The sequence below is a fragment of the Terrapene carolina genome, unplaced genomic scaffold (genome assembly GCF_002925995.2).
Source record: "Terrapene carolina triunguis isolate 2854851 unplaced genomic scaffold, T_m_triunguis-2.0 Scaffold211, whole genome shotgun sequence".
Classification (NCBI taxonomy): Eukaryota; Metazoa; Chordata; order Testudines; family Emydidae; genus Terrapene; species Terrapene triunguis.
This window is the reverse complement of record NW_020664562.1, coordinates 8,749,908-8,768,158: the sequence shown is the minus strand read 5'-3', so window position 1 is coordinate 8,768,158 and position 18,251 is coordinate 8,749,908. Positions and strand designations below refer to the sequence as shown.

Here is an 18,251-nt window from a genome sequence, read left to right as displayed (position 1 = left end):
TTACAGATACTATACCTGCCCCAGAACCCCACACACATTTTTGAGACTTTAAAAATCTCATTTCCCTCAGCTCTTGCTGTCTGAAGTACATTTTAGGCAAAAGGGGTAAATAACCACAAGGGAAAATCAGTTATACTGAGTATGTATGAAGTGTTGTCAGATGCACAAAATAAACAACTAAAATATACAGAAAAGTTTTTTTTTAATCTCTGTTACTAACAGCTAAAATGTTACTTGGACTGGAAGTGAGTAATACATTTTCAAAGTGAAGTGTGATGTTTAAGCTGACAAACACTTTAAAACACTAAGGGTTGGGAAGTAGCATATACCTACAGTCCTGCGCTTGGGACAGTGTTGGAATTATTAATATTTGAAATTATTCATATTAATATGGAAACCAAACACGAATTTAACCAAAAATTCCTTTATTAAGTCTAAAGGACTTATACAATTTCTTTAAATATGCTTGAAGAGCCTAAATAATAAGCAATTTACTACATCCAAACAGTAACAAAACATTTATAAGCATTTGATGAAGATACTTGCAAACGGGCTAAACCCAGGGTGCTTAGATTCACATTGGTCGGCTCCAACGTGGTCAGGAAGATATAAGTAGTGAACCCTTTAAGAGTTTACTTTTTACATCCTTTAACAAAGTGATGGCATTGCCAATTACTGACTTCAGCTAAAAATCAATTTGAGACAGTTCACTCTTATTTCCAGTCTTAATCCACGTAAGATTTACAACCTCCTATCTCGCCAAGGCCTCCTCCCTCCCTTCTTGCTGACCAGTAGTTTGTCTTTTGCACCTGGGTTCACACAGGACCTACATTTTGAGGTAATAATGGTGTGTGTGGTGGGAAAGGCCATGTTGGCTCATTTTAAGACAGATCTCTTTTGTCTTACTCAAAACCATCTGCAGTCACCCCTATTGGTCAGAGGCCTTCTTTTTAGAAGCGTCCCCTTATCTTATAAGTTATTCTTTGAACCAGACATACTTCCTACTTCACTCCTTCTGGTCTTTTAATTCATTATTTTCAAGGCCTTCCTTCTACTTGCAGTCAGGGCCTTTCTTTACAACACATATATTTCCTTAAGATAACCTTAATTCTTTAATTTCATATGTATGCTACAGAGAGCATGGTGAGGGACCATTTTATATAATATGCAGGAGGCACTGTGCTTTAGGATGGTTTAATGCTTCCAGAACTACACTGTAGGCTTGGCTTGACACAAGTAATTAAACATGGGGGGAGGCTTCATTTTCTGAAAGACAGGATTAGGGAGGTAACTAAATCAGCAGGCTACAAACGGAATGTTTGTGCTAAATTAAGTAAATGGGTCAGCAAGCCAAAAGACAGAATATCTGAGCTTGCTAAAATAATAGGGGAAACCCCAAGGGAACCTTTTACTAAAAACAAGAAAATAATGGACAAAAGTTGAGAGCACAAAAATGAGGTAAAGAGTAAAGCTGAACATGGACAGGGCATGGACAAAGCATGCTGCACAGGGAGATTGGTTCCAGCCAAGTAGCCAAGTCAGACCCAAAACATGTGATGCAATGTACAGTGAATGTGATGTGTAAATATATGATGGTATGGGGTCTCTGTTTAACTTTGGATGTTTATAGCCACGGCCCCCACCCTAACATATGTGACATCTTTCCCTTCCTTGCCAGCTACTACACTTAGTCCAAATTGTGTACTTCAGAGAGCAATACTATTACATGATGACAAATAAGCAAACTTTACATGTGTGGTATACCCTGTACCCACCCCTACATTTGAGTCTGATCAACTCAGCGTGGCTTTGCTTTATGCCAAATAAAAGAGCCTGAGTGATGAGACTGGAGTCAAACTGAGTTCTTGGGGAATCAAGTGGAAGAGATCTCGGAGGCTACTCCAACAGCCACTTCCAATGCTAGCTGAATGGAAGATAAGGAAGAGGAAACAGTAAAGACTGTGATGGCTCTACCCTCTTTTCCTCACCTTCTTCACAGAAGGTAAGGGTAGAAGCAGAGGCTTTGGGATCCTGGCACTCTTGCCCTCCCTTAGGCATCCAAAAGGGGTGGAGCACTCTTCCCCTACAGGACTGATTTCCAAAACAAAGTATGCACAGGGCCACGTACACCTATTTTTGCGTAGACCCGAAAACTGATTATTGGAGAATGCAAGTTGCATTCTCACAAAAACCTGGCATTTTCATCCCACTTCGAAAAGACTCAAAAGCAGGCAGCTATGATTAGGTCTATTATTATGACTGTACTTTTATAAAATACACAACACATTTACTAGTCTACAAAATGTTAAATAAAACTACACTAGACTTGACAAAATAAGTGAACAAGTGCACCAAATCTGTACGCTCAAATTATTGTAAGCGAAAATGTATCTTCTTTTCTTTTTGCACGTAATTTTGATAATCAGTTCCACATTTATTATTTTAGTATGACTGGGACCTCAGCTCACTACAATAGTGGGTGCAGTATAAGAATCTAAATAGAACAAAATAAGAGCAGGATGAGGCAAGGGATGATATATACTCACCAAAGAGAAAACTGCAGGAAAATATTAAGTTACTAGCTAGAGAGGTTTCTGGAATGCTTTTGTACTTTTTACTTTAGAAAAATATTGTCAGGACAGTCCTTTTCTAATCAATCATTTTAGGTAGGAACTGGAACTGTAAACTGCCAAACTGTCCATAGCATTATGCATTTCAATTCTATGGTTTCCTACAATTTTAAAAAATAAACTGCAGATGCTTCTGTCTGCAAACGGAATGCTGGCATCTGAGAAGATTTCCAAGGAAGGTTGTTTTAGTATGCAGACTACACACAAAAATGATGCATATTTTACATATACAAGCTCAATTTTAACTCCATTTTATTATAAGTTTAAATGATTCAGCTTTAAGTACAAGAAGTAAAACTAAAATTAGTTCTAAAATAAAGACTTGGACAGGATCCATTTGTATGATGACCAAATATGAAAGGCCTAGCCAAACATTCCTGTGCTTACAAACAAACTTTACAAAAAAAATCTAAACACTGAATAATTCACTGGGTCCTTTTAGGATTATCTACAAATATACAGTTGTGAGCACTGTTGACTACAGCTTGCAATTGACAAACTTATGTTTGGCCATCCAACATATTGAAAGTCTAACTGTTTTAAAGTTCAGAGACATAAGGTGAGAGACACATCTTGTCTCTCTAATAATCTGAGACCAACACAGCTACAATATCACTGTAAACATGTTTTAAAATTTGATCATTAATGGTCCCCTTTATGATTTTTCAGTTTTTCCTCCTAGTTTCTTTTTGTAAATCTAATCAAGAAAAGTTAACTCTTCATATCTATTCAGAATCCATCACTCCAAAAATTGGCACCTGAAGTGGTCACATAAATAAGCATTGTTTTATATACACAAACTTTTATGAATAAGAGACTGAAATTAATACGGCTTCATTAATTCTTACTTCAATTGGCAATGCCACTCACGTTCTTACAAAAACCCGGCACTTTTAGGTCTCATATTACCATGATTGTACGTTTATAAAATACATCACAACACATTTACTAGTTTACAAAGTGTCAAATAAAACTAAATTAAACTTGACAAAATAAGTGAGCAAAGGACATTTTATAATGCATTATCCTTGAGACTTACATCCAACTTGTTCACGTAACAGCAAATCTGTAAAGTCTGATAAATCACACTGTCTCTCTTGGTCATTAGTGTGAATTAGTGCACTTGTACTGTAACTAGAAATCACTTCAAAGGCCTTGTTTACACTAGGACTTTAACACAGATTGAAATGGAGTGGAGACTACTGCTATTTGTGGATTATGGTGTTTCTCATCACAGAATCCCAGAGACTGATAGACCAGAGGCCAGTTATGATTCTTCAGGAGTCTACATGTTGGGCATATATACCTTTTATACCTCCATATATTACTCCTTCTACAGTTGATGCTGTGCATAGTCAATCCCCCATTCTAACATATGCGCTCTCTTTCCCTTCTTTGCCAGCTATTACACTTTAGTTCAAATTTTGTACTTCAAAGTGCAATGCTAAAATTACATGATGGCAACTAAACATTTTTTAGTGAATTATATCAGTGTTAGCATCAAAATTAACATAATGATTACACTATGGTCTTCAATTTGCATCTTGCTAATACAATTTTAGTTTCACTTCTGCTCTATATATCCTGCAGCAAAATGTAGCTTCCAGACATTCTTTAGCGTTAGCAGTTCTCAACACAGAAAAAAATGGGTTAGAAAGCTGCTGTGTAATATTTATGGGTAGCAGATTGAAAAAAAATTAAATACTTGGCACTTATAAATAAGCAGGTGTCCTTTATTATTTCTTCTAAAGAGACATGCTCTCCGCAAAGAATAAAAATTAAGCATTGCTAACAGGTGGATACAACATGTGTCTCCAGGTGTCCCTCATGAACAGTTACAGCTCTGATAAGTGTGTCCAAATAGATTTCTGGAAAATTAATGAAGTATTTGCACCAGTAACATCCTTCTTGTTTTTAATTAATTTTGTAATTATGTCACCCTTCCCATTTTTTATTTGTTTATGCAAAACAACCAAACATTTTTCAATAACTTAGTGTAACTATACATGCTATCAGCTAAAAGATGGAAGTTAAAAGGACAACCCTGGCTAGTGACATGTACGTGCTCCCCAGAAAACAAGCGACAACTATGGAACTAAACTCCCCAACCAACACTAATGTACATTAATACTCAACATAATCACCTTTAAAAGAGTTACTATGATTCACAAGCATTATGTGGGAGGAGAGGCTGATTAAACTATTAACTAGAGCAGCATTTTAAGTAGTCGTTGACCAGTAAATTAAAGTATATTATTGTGCTGTGTGAAAATAGTGTTTTGGTTAGGTCATCTGTATTAAAATATATTCAAAGGAAGCAAATATATCCCACTTTTGCCACAACTGGTCATCTATAAATTCAATTGTGACAGACATGGTTACTATGGGTGATGACAGCAATTCTGACATGGCACTGGATTTAGAAGAGAACATTAACATGCAATAAAAACTACAAAGACAAAAGAAAGAGTTACGTAAATGAAGATTACATTCCCAGATATAAAGGTTAGTTTATAGTTAAAGGTATTAAATACAGACCAATACACTTAAAACCAATGTTGTTTTTATAAATAGAGATTTATCAGAAATATTACACAGGCAGGAATTGCAAAAGTAGGGTAATTTGTGGAACCTTGTCACTGAGCCTGTATTATCACCCTGAATCAATGGAACTATGCTGCCTAAAGAAGTGGAGAGGATGGTGCAAGCAGAAGAGGGATCTCTAATGGAAAGAATAAAAAACGCACAGAAGTTATGTGTATGCAACTTCCTCTCCATACTCTTATAAACCATTTTCTTCTCCACATTCTTCTAAACTAAAAATCAGTATGTAAATGAATTAGATATTGTCATAAGATACATGCTGTGTACAGCTTTACATTCTAGAATAGTATAAAACCTGCAGAGATTATACTGCAAACCTTAACTTGCTCCTATTCCAGTGCTGTAAACCTTGTGGCCATTTAAACTCAGTGTGAACTAAATTATTCTCTTCTGTGTTTCAGAGCCGACATAGCATGTGCATACTTTTGTGTGTGTATATATGTATATTATACATACACACATGTACACATATGCACACTTTGAAACATGATCACCACGTGTACAGTATACTTTGTGCTTTTCTAATTTAAACGTGAGTTGCACATACCAATTTTCATGTGTAGCACTCCAACTACATTTACAGTCATTAAGGCAAATTAGTTTGGTTACGGTTTAAAGTTAGAAAAAATAGGAAAGTATGATTTACAGAAGTTTACAAAATATTAATGTGCAGCCAAAGTTTCATTTTACAGCCTTTGATGGCTCAAAGTAGTATCAAATTAGCTGAAGAGGGGCCTTGACAGTCACAGCAAATTAAACTGTTTTCTTGAATCCTTTTCTTCCACTTCCAGTTTATAGAATTTGCCTTCTCCCTCAATCTGATTTTTTTTTTGGTCTCTTTTACACACACGAAACCTGTGTTTAACCTCTTCCATTAACCTTCACTTCCTTTACTTCTGTAGGAAGCAGATTGTGCTACAGTGGTCAGATTGCTCTGAGGGCTTGTTTACTCAGAAAAGTTGAATCATTTTAACTACACCTCTACCTCGATATAACACTGTCCTCGGGAGCCAAAAAATCTTACCGCATTATAGGTGAAACCGCGTTATACTGAACTTGCTTTGATCCACTGGAGTGCGCAGCCCCCCCTCGGAGCACTGCTTTACCGTGTTATAGCTGAATTTGTATTATATCGGGTCGCGTTATATCGAGGTAGCGGTGTATACTGGTACAGTTAAAGTGGTACAACTGCCCCAGTGCGTACACAGTTATATCGGCACAAAAGTGCTTCATACTGATTAGCTATTTCCATACACTATATAAGACACCTTTATACCAGTATAACTGGATCCAGACTAAGGATTGTACTGGTATAACTTTTTTCCATTAAAAATCGCACCCTCTCTAACCAAAATAGTTTTACCAAAACAGTATGTTTTTAGTCCAGGTCCTAGGCTCAGAAAATCCACAGAATATTTCTGCTGGTTGCTGCAATACTTCACAAGAGTTTCTATAGGTTCACTGCAATGAGCACATACTCCTAGTGCACCTTCAATGCCAACTACTTCAGTTCAGCATAAAGTAATAATTCATGTCTGGTTTTCTTCGGTGAGCCGTGACTGGGTATATTTGGGATTCAGACCTCAAAGTGCACAATGTAGCCTCAAAAGATCCTAGGGCAACAACTTGCCATGTCTCAGCAAGGAAAAAAAATCACTTTTAAAGAACACAGCATATAATTTATAAAGGGCTCCATTAATGAAGTGTTAATAGTGGGGGAAGAAATGTCCTTTTCATTTTTTGAGTAGTTCCCATCAAGCCAATTTATTTATGGGAATACATTTCTAAGCAATAATTACTACTTCTTTTAGACCCACAGAAGTAATGGCTGGTGAGAAATACGCAACTTTGCACATTATGATCTACTGATCTATTACATTTTTAACCAGAAGAGTAGTTAGTTACACTGGAATAGCAGTTGGTTCAGCCATGCTGAGTTTGATTTTAGACTGTCAGTTGGATGTGCTTCTTTAAGAAACAGCTATCATAATGCTATAGCATCATAGTTTGCAGGGTATCGAAATGATGGGAGAATTTATTAGTTCAACAGTATTTCTATGTGCTAGTTTACTTTGCTATAAATATTTCAAGTTCTTGCTTTATTTATATTTTTTAGTAACACATGAACTCACCCATTCTTTGTGTGAAGTGCAACTCATTCCCTATTTAGCAATGATTTAGAGAATGGGTAAAATTTACCATTTAAAAACAGAAGAATAAAAAAGTCTGCCTTTAGACATTAACACTTCCTTCCAGTCAATGTATTTAGTTGGTTCAGAGGTGACCATTCTTGCAAATAACATTCATACTAATACTTTCACCTACCATTCAAGGATGCCTATGCTTTCTTAAAATTTGGACTGTAAAATTAAAATTCAGTTGTCAGGAGACAATAGATACCGCTTCTTGAATTACTACTACTCTGCTATATCTTTATATCTGAAGACAATCTTTTATAAAGCATTATTTAGTCAACTACTTACTTTAAATCCTGCAGAAGGTCTTTTGCATTAAGCATAGTTATTAAAGAAGTTGTAGCTGCTGGAATAATGATTATGGGGGTTCGAGATCCTGTAGAGAGAGAATACAAAAAGGCAAATATAATTTTAACAAAATGCAATTAAAAAATTGTATCACTTGCTTTACAGCTCAAAATTGGGAAAGAATATCAAAATCCTCTCCATCTTTAGCATTCTCAATTCAGGATAAAAATGTATATTTACATGAAGGTTTGCCTTTATAAAAGGGACTCGTATAGCTATAAGTAACTCACCTTTTTTCTGGTTTGGAGGTGGTCTTGCTTGGGAAACTGTAAAACAGAAAATATTAATGACTGACATATAAACACAAATGCTTATCATTTACCACTCATAGGAGTAACTATGTACCAAGGTGAACGAAGGATTCACAATTGGTACTTGGAGGATAAACATCTTTGGTATTAATAAAATAATCCTGAAACAGTTAAATCCACTTAGGTCAAAAAGTTTACTGAAACTAATCCATACACTTTTCTCTTGCCCATCCCCATCTCATATCAACAAAACAACACACACTACTAAGGATTTTCAATGGCAGAAAGTTGCATGACTATTTCATTGTGCATGATGTGGGACATCATGATGCTGAGGATCGATGCATGAAGAAATCTTCACAGAGCCTCATCCTTTTACTAGTGGCAGTGGTGGTAAATGGCAGTATGAAAACTTGGTTGCCCTTTAATACAGAGAGTTCACAATTGCCAAATTTGAACATCAGGGCATGTTTAGTGTCCACAACAATCTGGATTAGATGAGCTCCTCAGATGTCAGGTACAATAAAGCACGGCATATAGGCATAGCAGCCCTCAGACTGAAAAGATGGCCAGAAATCATGAAGAAGATTTAACAACTGCATTATGGTAGAAATCCCTTCAACAGATGGGGAACAGATACCCTAAGCTTGGACACAGGGTTTTCTCTTCTTGTTTTCAGGCTTCCAAGTTCAGTGACCTGCTCACATGGGAGATATTCCAGTTCAAGTGTGGAGTTATTTCATGGCTAGAAAATGAATGCAGCCATGGCTCACTTTAAACAACCTGGTAAAATCAGACAGAGACCCACTATGAAAGTTTTATAGTAATGAGCTCTCTTCTAGTACATTAGTTTTCTTTGGCCATCTCTTCCAACCATGCCAGCTCAGGTCAAGATAAAACAGTGCTGGCCTTGGTACTACTAATGAATAGGTTGGCTTGCTGTTGATTAGTACTTCCATAGATTACTTTTCTGTGAAAAGTCCACACCATTTTCAGGACTCCAAACAAACTTGCTGCTGAGGATGAGAATTCTTATCATTTGGGTTTAGCCTAGTTCAGAAATTAGAGAAAGTACAATATAGCTTCAAGTCACAACTGGTACTAAGCATGACAAATTTCCTTAATTGATTTCCAGTGTTGTAACACACCTATTCATGCTTATTTATGACCAACTGTTTCAGAACCTAGCTGTGGTACTTAAGTATTCATCACACACACACACACACACACCCCTACCATCAGTAGATAGGGACCATATTTTTAATTATCTCTACCTGACACTGTCAAAACCATGGAAATAACTGGTCACACCACTTTTAACTATAAGGTCTGCAATGGTTTAGTAACTTCATTAATTAATATTAAAATATATGCCACTTTAAATGTTAAAATAATCCTAAATAAATACCGTTTGTTTCTGGAAGACATGAAGCTGTATTCGGCCACCTGGCTTTAACATTAAATAAACTATTATATACAATAAAAACACTATAAAAAATTCTAAAATTTAAACAAAAAAATCTGAAATGATACGTCGGCAGCTCAAGTGCAACAAAATACTTTCATTTGATGGACCGAGCAAACATTCCCTGCAGACATATTCCTGATACCTGCTCTGCTATTAGTTTAATATCTTAAAGGATGAGGAAACGAAGTGTCGCAGGATGAGCATGATATGAATCCATTTTGAAGCAAAAATCCAAGAGACATACTTGCTCCAGATCTTTAATACCTCTGTTCTTAATTCTCTTTGCACCTTACAATATATGGAAGGCTAACTAGGGGGCAACACCAACATAACCTTTTTTAATATACAAATACACAGGTCTGTCAGTTAACGTGTGTGAAATTTCATCTAGCAGTGTGGCCATGTTGATGACAGTGGTTTATTCATTTGGATTTCTGCTCTTGCTATTTCTACCCTTTTCATATCCTTGTTTGTTAGTTCCAAATACATTCATATTCTCAACAGCCCTAGTGAGATAAATATGACAGACAGGGTGACCTTTCTAGTACTGAAACAACTGGGAAGATAAAAAAGAACAAAAAAAGGAATCACAATAACACAGCACAATCTAAAAACAATTTAGATGATTCAATACTTAATAGACTTTCATGGGGAAACTATTTTACAAAAGCAAATCTTTAAGCATTACTTTCACTAAAAAGATCCCAAGGAATTAACAAGGTATTTACCCACAACATCTGGTGATCTACCCAGGCCACACAAAGCAGTAGTTTTATATCTTGCTTTAGCAACATCTCTATTCACTGCTTAGTGAAAAGCTTAAAGAGCATCACTAAATTTATTTGATAAAAGCTATGAAAAAAATTCTTGCCTAACACTTCCCAAAACAACACGGCCTTTGCAAACATCTTCACAGTATCTACACCTGACCAAGTCCTGTAAACAAATTTCTCCCAATCTTTCAAAATTTACCAGTTGTAACAGTCCACTTTTCTGAACGTGAGCAAATCAATGACCACCACATTATGCTAACGCACTAGGGAATATCACAGATTACAAGATTAAAGGGGAGAAGAGAAAATAAATATGGCACTCCTTGGGGTATTCTGCACCAAAAAACTTAAAAATTCTATGCACAGTATTTTAAAATTCTGCTAATTCTATTTGTCAAAATAACACTACATAATCATAACAGTTTCAGTTATTTTGGTAATTTATTTCAAAATACCAGTCATCAAGTAGGTCTGTAACAATACAGACACAAAAATTCTCCCAGGAGTAGAGAGTTAAGGAAAACTCTATGACAACGCAGATCCTGTTTCTCTTCCCCCTTCCTCTCACCAGAGCCCAGCTGGGGGAGAGTGTGTGTGGGAGGGGGGGGAGGGGCAAGGACACCCAAAAGCCCAGACGTGTCGTCCCCCCCCCCGCCAGTACACCCGCACCCCCCCAGAGCCCAGCCATGGGGCCCGCCCAGCCCAGACAACCCTCCGTCCCTCCCCCCACCTGAGTCCAGAGGGAGAAACATCCTAATGCACGGTCCCAGGGTTGCAGGAAGTTTCCTGCATGCTGCCCTCTCCCTCCCTCAGGGCATGCTGGGAACTGCAGCTGCCAGGAACCCTCTAGCTCTCTCCCCCTCTCCCTAGCAGTGTTTTCTTTGTGCGAGCTGGGCTCTGCCAGGTCCCCTAGTGGTGGCTAGCAGCACTGCAGCCCATTTCTGTGGGGGGAAAGGAAATTCTGCGCGCCTGTTAATTTCTGCATAATTCTGCTTTGTGCAGTGGTGCAGAATTCCCCCAGGAGAAGTATGGGTTTCAGTATAGTGGGGCCAATATTAGTCTGAGACACTGTTCTGTTGGGTTGGGATTGTTAAGTGGCTTCTAGTGTCACAATAAAATTGCTCCCCCCCCATGGGGTCCCCTGGGTAAGCACCAGCATTGTATATTGCTAGTGCTTTGAGACACACTGGAAAGAATGGGGCGGTGTGCAAAGTCCACAGGTAAGTGGGGAACATCAAGACCTGGGAGATGGGTCGGAAATAGGAGGGAGCATGGGCTATAATGGCAGAGAGAAAGGAGGGTCAGGGCAAAACTGGGAGGCAAGATCAAATCAGTATCTTAGATGCTTAGATACAAATGTGAGAAGTATGGGTAATACGCAGGAAGAACTGGAAGTGCTAATAAATAAATACAACTATGACATTGTTGGCATCTCCGAAACTTGGTGGGATAATACACGATTGGAATGTTGGTGTGGATGGGTACAGCTTGCTCAGGAAGGATAGACAGGGGAAAAAGGGAGGAGGTGTTGCATTATATATTAAAAATGTACACACTTGGACTGAGGTGGAGCTGGACACAGGAGACGGAAGTGTTGAGTCTCTCTGGGTTAGGCTAAAAGGGGTAAAAAACAAGGGTGATGTCTTGCTAGGAGTCTACTACAGGCCACCTAACCTGGTGGAAGAGGTGGATGAGGCTTTTTTTAAACAACTAACAAAATCATCCAAAGCCCAAGATCTGGTGGTGATGGGGGACTTCAACTATCCAGATATATGTTGGGAAAATAACCGCGCGGCACAGACTATCCAATAAGTTCTTGGACTGCATTGCAGACAACTTTTTATTTCAGAAGGTTGAAAAAGCTACGAGGGGGGAAGCTGTTCTAGATTTGATTTTAACAAATAGAGAGGAACTCGTTGAGAATTTGAAAGTAGAAGGCAGCTTGAGTGAAAGTGATCATGAAATCATAGAGTTCGCAATTCTAAGGAAGGGTAGAAGGGAGTACAGCAAAATAGAGACAATGGATTTCAGGAAGGCAGATTTTGGTAAGCTCAGAGAGCTGATAGGTAAGGTCCCATGGGAATCAAGACTGAGGAGAAAAACAACTGAGGAGAGTTGGCAGTTTTTCAAAGGGACACTATTAAGGGCCCAAAAGCACGCTATTCTGCTGGGTAGGAAAGATAGAAAATGTGGCAGAAGACCAGCTTGGCTTAATCACGAGATCTTGCATGATCTAAAAAATAAAAAGGAGTCATATAAAAAATGGAAACTAGGACAGATTACAAAGGATGAATATAGGCAAACACCAGGGACGGCTCCAGGGTTTTGGCCGCCCCAAGCAGCCAACCCCCCCCCCAAAAAGCTGCGATCGCGATCTGCTGCGGCAATTTGGCGGGAGGTCCTTCACTCCCAGGCGGAGTGAGGGACCGTCCGCCGAATTGCCGCCGAATACCCGGACCTGCCGCCCCTCTCCAGAGCGGCCGTCCCAAGCACCTGCTTGAGAAGCTGGTGCCTGGAGCCGGCCCTGGCAAACACCAAAGGAATGCAGGGGCAAGATTAGAAAGGCAAAGGCAAAAAATGAGCTCAAACTAGCTACAGGAATAAAGGGCAACAAGACGACTTTTTATCAATACATTAGAAACAAGAGGAAGACCAAGGACAGGGTAGGCCCACTGCTCAGTGAGGAGGGAGAAACAGTAACAGGAAACTTGGAAACGGCAGAGATGCTTAATGACTTCTTTGTTTCGGTCTTCACCGAGAAGTCTGAAGGAATGCCTAACATAGTGAATGCTAATGGGAAGGGGGTAGGTTTAGAAGATAAAACAAAAAAAGAACACGTTAAAAATCACTTAGAAAAGTTAGATGCCTGCAAGTCACCAGGGCCTGATGAAATGCATCCTAGAATACTCAAGGAGCTAATAGAGGAGGTATCTGAGCCTCTAGCTATTATCTTTGGAAAATCATGGGAGACGGGAGAGATTCCAGAAGACTGGGAAAGGGCAAATATAGTGCCCATCTATAAAAAGGGAAATAAAAACAACCAAGGAAACTACAGACCAGTTAGTTTAACTTCTGTGCCAGGGAAGATAATGGAGCAAGTAATTAAAGAAATCATCTGCAAACACTTGGAAGGTAGTAAGGTGATAGGGAATAGCCAGCATGGATTTGTAAAGAACAAATCATGTCAAACCAATCTGATAGCTTTCTTTGATAAGATAACGAGTCTTGTAGATAAGGGAGAAGCGGTGGATGTGGTATACCGAGACTTTAGTAAGGCATTTGATACAGTCTTGCATGATATTCTTATCGATAAACTAGGCAAATACAACTTAGATGGGGCTACTATAAGGTGGGTGCATAACTGGCTGGATAACCGTACTCAAAGAGTAGTTATTAATGGTTCCCAATCCTGCTGGAAAGGTATAACAAGTGGGGTTCCGCAGGGGTCGGTTTTGGGACCAGCTCTGTTCAATATCTTCATCAACGACTTAGATATTGGCATAGACAGTACGCTTATTAAGTTTGCAGATGATACCAAACTGGGAGGGATTGCAACTGCTTTGGAGGATAGGGTCATAATTCAAAATGATCTGGACAAATTGGAGAAATGGTCTGATATAAACAGGATGAAGTTTAACAAAGACAAATGCAAAGTGCTCCACTTAGGAACAATCAGTTTCACACATACAGAATGGGAAGAGACTGTCTAGGAAGGAGTACGGCAGAAAGCGATCTAGGGGTTATAGTGGACCACAAACTAAATATGAGTCAACAGTGTGATGCTGTTGCAAAAAAAGCAAACGTGATTCTGGGATGCATTAACAGGTGTGTTGTGAACAAGACACAAGAAGTCTGGTTAGGCCTCAACTGGAGTATTGTGTCCAGTTCTGGGCATCGCATTTCAAGAAAGATGTGGAGAAATTGGAGAGGGTCCAGAGAAGAGCAACAAGAATGATTAAAGGTCTTGAGAACATGACCTATGAAGGAAGGCTGACAGAATTGGGTTTGTTTAGTTTGGAAAAGAGAAGACTGAGAGGGGACGTGATAGCAGTTTTCAGGTATCTAAAAGGGTGTCTTAAGGAGAAGGGAGAAAACTTGTTCACCTTAGCCTCTAAGGATAGAACAAGAAGCAATGGGCTTAAACTGCAGCAAGGGAGGTTTAGGGTGGACATTAGGAAAAAGTTCCTAACTGTCAGGGTGGTTAAACACTGGAATAAATTGCCTGAGGAGATTGTGGAATCTCCATCTCTGGAGATATTTAAGAGGAGGTTAGATAAATGTCTGTCAGGAATGGTCTAGATAGTATTTGGTCCTGCCATGAGGCTAGGGGACTGGACTCAATGACCTCTCGAGGTCCCTTCCAGTCCTAGAATCTATGAATTCGGGGAGGGTTGAAGGTGTGAGTGTGGAGTGAAAGATTTCTTTGCAGGTTGCGAGAGGCCAAAGAGGGAGAAAGAGAGAAGAGAGTGGGTTAACTCAATGCTCCAGCTAGGTCCGAAGATAAGACGCTGACTCCAGTCCAAGGCCACGGTACACAACCGACTCTCGGCTGCCTGCCAAGAAAGACAGGGGCCTGGATTCCAACCCCAACCAGCTGTGAGAAAGGAGGATTCGGCTGACCAGAACTGCCGGGGCTGCGAAAATGAGTGAGACGGCGAAGGCCAGCGAGGGGGAAAACAAAGTCTTGCGCCCCTCACGCCGGTGTATTTTGGGAAAGCTGAGGAAGCCACAGAAAGCCGGTTTGGACTGGGACAAAGAGCACAGGGGACAGAAGTCCCTGAACGAAATGCCCCCAAAAGAACCCAGGACTTAAAACCCTCTTGAGAGCCGAAGCAAGTCAGAGATCAACAGCGGACCCTGGACGGCCTGTGCACAGGACAGAACTCTCATCCACCCTTCCCCCTCTTCTTCTTACGTTACACCCAGGCTTGGCCAGCCATGGGTTGTGCGTGTGAGAGTATGAAAGTGGGTTAGGGCATGGGGACTAACGCTTTCTTCCTTCCTTTGAGTGATGTGGGGAGCCCCCGCACTCACCGCTGTTATTTTATTAATAAAGCTTTAAAACTTAGTCACTTGGTGTGCTCCTTCATCTCCTCCCCTGATGATCCTGTGACCTCAGCCTGATCACCTGACACCCCAGGCAGATTGGTAACAGAAATCTGTCACACCAGGTATACTTAGTCTTGACTCAACATGGGGAGATGTTCTAGATGACCTCTCAAGGTCCCTTCCAGCCCTACATTTTTATGATTCTATGATTTTGATGCACAATAGGCTGTGTGTTATGATCCCATCAGTAATGGATTGGGAGAGGGGGGGAATTTTTCGGTCCACAATGCTATTAAGAGTTTTTGCTCCTGCCTCATCACACCAGTTTTTGATTTTAGTCAACACCCTTCCACTATACCTCCCCTCCCTGAATCCGTCCCTTTCATCCCCCTCATATCCCTGATTCTTCTCTCAAATCCATCCTCTCCCACTCTCACAATCCCCCGTGCCATCAATTCCTCTGGTCTCCCAAAACACAAAAGCTGTCTTAGCATGTAAGCCACCAATATTGTAAGGTACTCAAATATTCAATATTGTAAGGTATTGGGGTGTATGGGGTTGTCAGGGAGGGGTAGTACCTCTGATGGGGGAGCAGTGGTACTCCTAGGAGTAGCTCATCCACTTTGGTCCCCACTTGACACCCAGCTCTCACCTGTTGCTCCAAGTAGCTGTCAGCATGCGACAGCGGTCACACCCCGGAGACCGTCTCGACTGGCGGGCTAAACCAGATGAGGGTAGCCGATGAGTATGAGACTCTCGGTGAGTCAGGGCCTGTCTACCCATTGCATGCGAAGGCTGGATCCGGCTGACTGAGGCAACCTGGTTCAATGGTCAGGAAGGCGGTGACAGCAAGCGTTGTGGAACGCTTAAAAGCACGACAAGACACATAGGCGTCCTGGTCATCCACTGCGCCCCGTCCTATCTCCAGCCGTCTCGACTTCTGTCCTGCCACTGGATACAGATAGGAACTGGAAGAGACAGTGAGGCTGATGTTGCGCAACTCTCCCTCACTTTAATCCAATTCACACGCAAGTCTCGACATCATATCATATCAAGTCCTGTGGCGATGGGCGAGCGACGAAGCAGCAGGTGTGGATACACTGGGAGTTGTAGCCGCGGACCTGCACATAGGCGGCTCAGGCATAATGGTCGTTCCTCACTGACTGAAGCAGCAGTGGAACTCGGCATCTTCTTGAGCGACTGAGCAGCCCTATTCAGGATTGCACTGCTCACCTCCGTAGAATGAGGAGGGGCTAGAAAAGGTGCCCTAAACATTGCCTGCTTCACCTTACCCTGGCCAGCATACCGCGGCAGGCGGGGATCCCATAAAAGCGATCGAACAAAAACAAAAACAAAACTTAGAGTGACACCGATCACTATTGGCACATGGAATGTGCGCACGTTACTGGACAACATCACGGCAGACAGACCAGAGAGAAGAACAGCACTTGTCGCTAGAGAGCTCGCACGCTACAACATTGACATTGCAGCCCTTAGCGAAACTCGCCTTGCTAATGAAGGACAGCTATCCAATTCAGGCGGTGGCTATACATTCTTCTGGAGTGGCCGTAGCAGTGATGAGCGTTGCGAATCTGGAGTTGGCTTCGCCACCAAGAATCATCTTGTTCGGAAACTTGCCAGTTCCCCCAAGGGTATGAATGACCGGCTTCAAAAAGGAAAACAAGCTACTTTGATCAGCGCATATGCTCCTACAATGACCAACTCAGAGCACGTGAAGGATAAATTCTACGAAGAACTAGATACTCTGCTATCGTCAGTGCACTGCACAGACAAGCTGATTCTGCTTGGCGATTTTAACACAAGAGTCAGATGCGATGCCGCAGCCTGGGAAGGGGTCATCGGGAAAAATGGAGTGGGAAAGTGTAACAGCAATGGCCTGTTACTGCTGAAAACTTGTGCAGCACATGACCTTCTGATCAGCAATACGGTCTTCCGCCTTCCTACCCGTAACAGGACTTCGTGGATGCATCCCCGTTCCAAGCACTGGCATTTGATCGATTAGGTCATCATCAGGAGAAGGGACAGACAAGATGTCAGGGTTACAAAAGCTATGTGTGGCGCTGACTGTTGGACAGATCATAGGGTCATAGTATCCAAAATGAAGCTCCATATCATGCCGAAGAGACGACCACAAGGCTGTAAGGCTCTCAAAAGGATCAACGTGTCGAAGCTGAAGAACAGTCGCATCACTGAAAATCTAGCGGAAGACCTAGAGAATGAGCTTGCTGATCTTCGTATTGAGGATGATGCTGAGAAAGACTGGAGCGATTTCGCAACACTGTCCATACAGCTGCATCAAAGGTATTGGGGCCCTCCACATGCAGGCGGCAAGACTGGTTTGACGAAAAAGATGCAGAAATCCAGGCCTTACTTGCTGAGAAGCACCGCCTGCATCGTGCATATCAAAACGATCCATCCTCGGCGGCAAAGAAGACCGCCTTTATCAACGTTTGCAGAACAGTACAGAACCGATTGCGCAAAATGCGGGACTTGTGGTTGAGCGCCAAAGCAGATGAAATACAGGCATATGCGGACAGGAACGACTTTAAGCAGTTTTATGAAGCCCTTAACACACTCTATGGTCCACAGTCTTCTGGGAGCTTTCCCCTCCTGAACTCTGATGGTACTGTGCTCCTTACAGAGAAGACGCAGATTCTCCAGAGATGGGCTGAACACTTTGAAGCAATTCTCAATCGCCCCTCAGTCATCAATGATGAGGCCATTGGCAAGATGCCCCAGGTTACAGTCAATGACTCCATGGATGCTTCACCAGAAGAGGACGAAGTGAAGAAAGCTATCAATCAGCTGTCAAGTGGCAAAGCCCCAGGGTCAGATGCCATACCAGCAGAGGTGTACAAAGTCGGTGGACCCGTGCTGCTACGGAAACTCACTGAGCTGTTTCAGTCCTTCTG

At 41.1% G+C, this 18,251-nt stretch overlaps 1 protein-coding gene across 1 annotated transcript in view; it reads right to left on the bottom strand.

The window, feature by feature from the left end:
• The window catches only part of LOC113407399 (parafibromin), a 176,782-nt gene that overhangs the window by 24,379 nt on the left and 134,152 nt on the right, over positions 1-18,251 (bottom strand). The window contains exons 12-13 of the mRNA XM_026655872.2: positions 8,008-8,043; positions 7,718-7,805 (exon numbers count right to left, since the gene is read on the bottom strand). Of these exons, the coding sequence (XP_026511657.1) occupies positions 7,718-7,805; positions 8,008-8,043 (124 nt within the window). The remainder of the gene's footprint in view (positions 1-7,717; positions 7,806-8,007; positions 8,044-18,251) is intronic.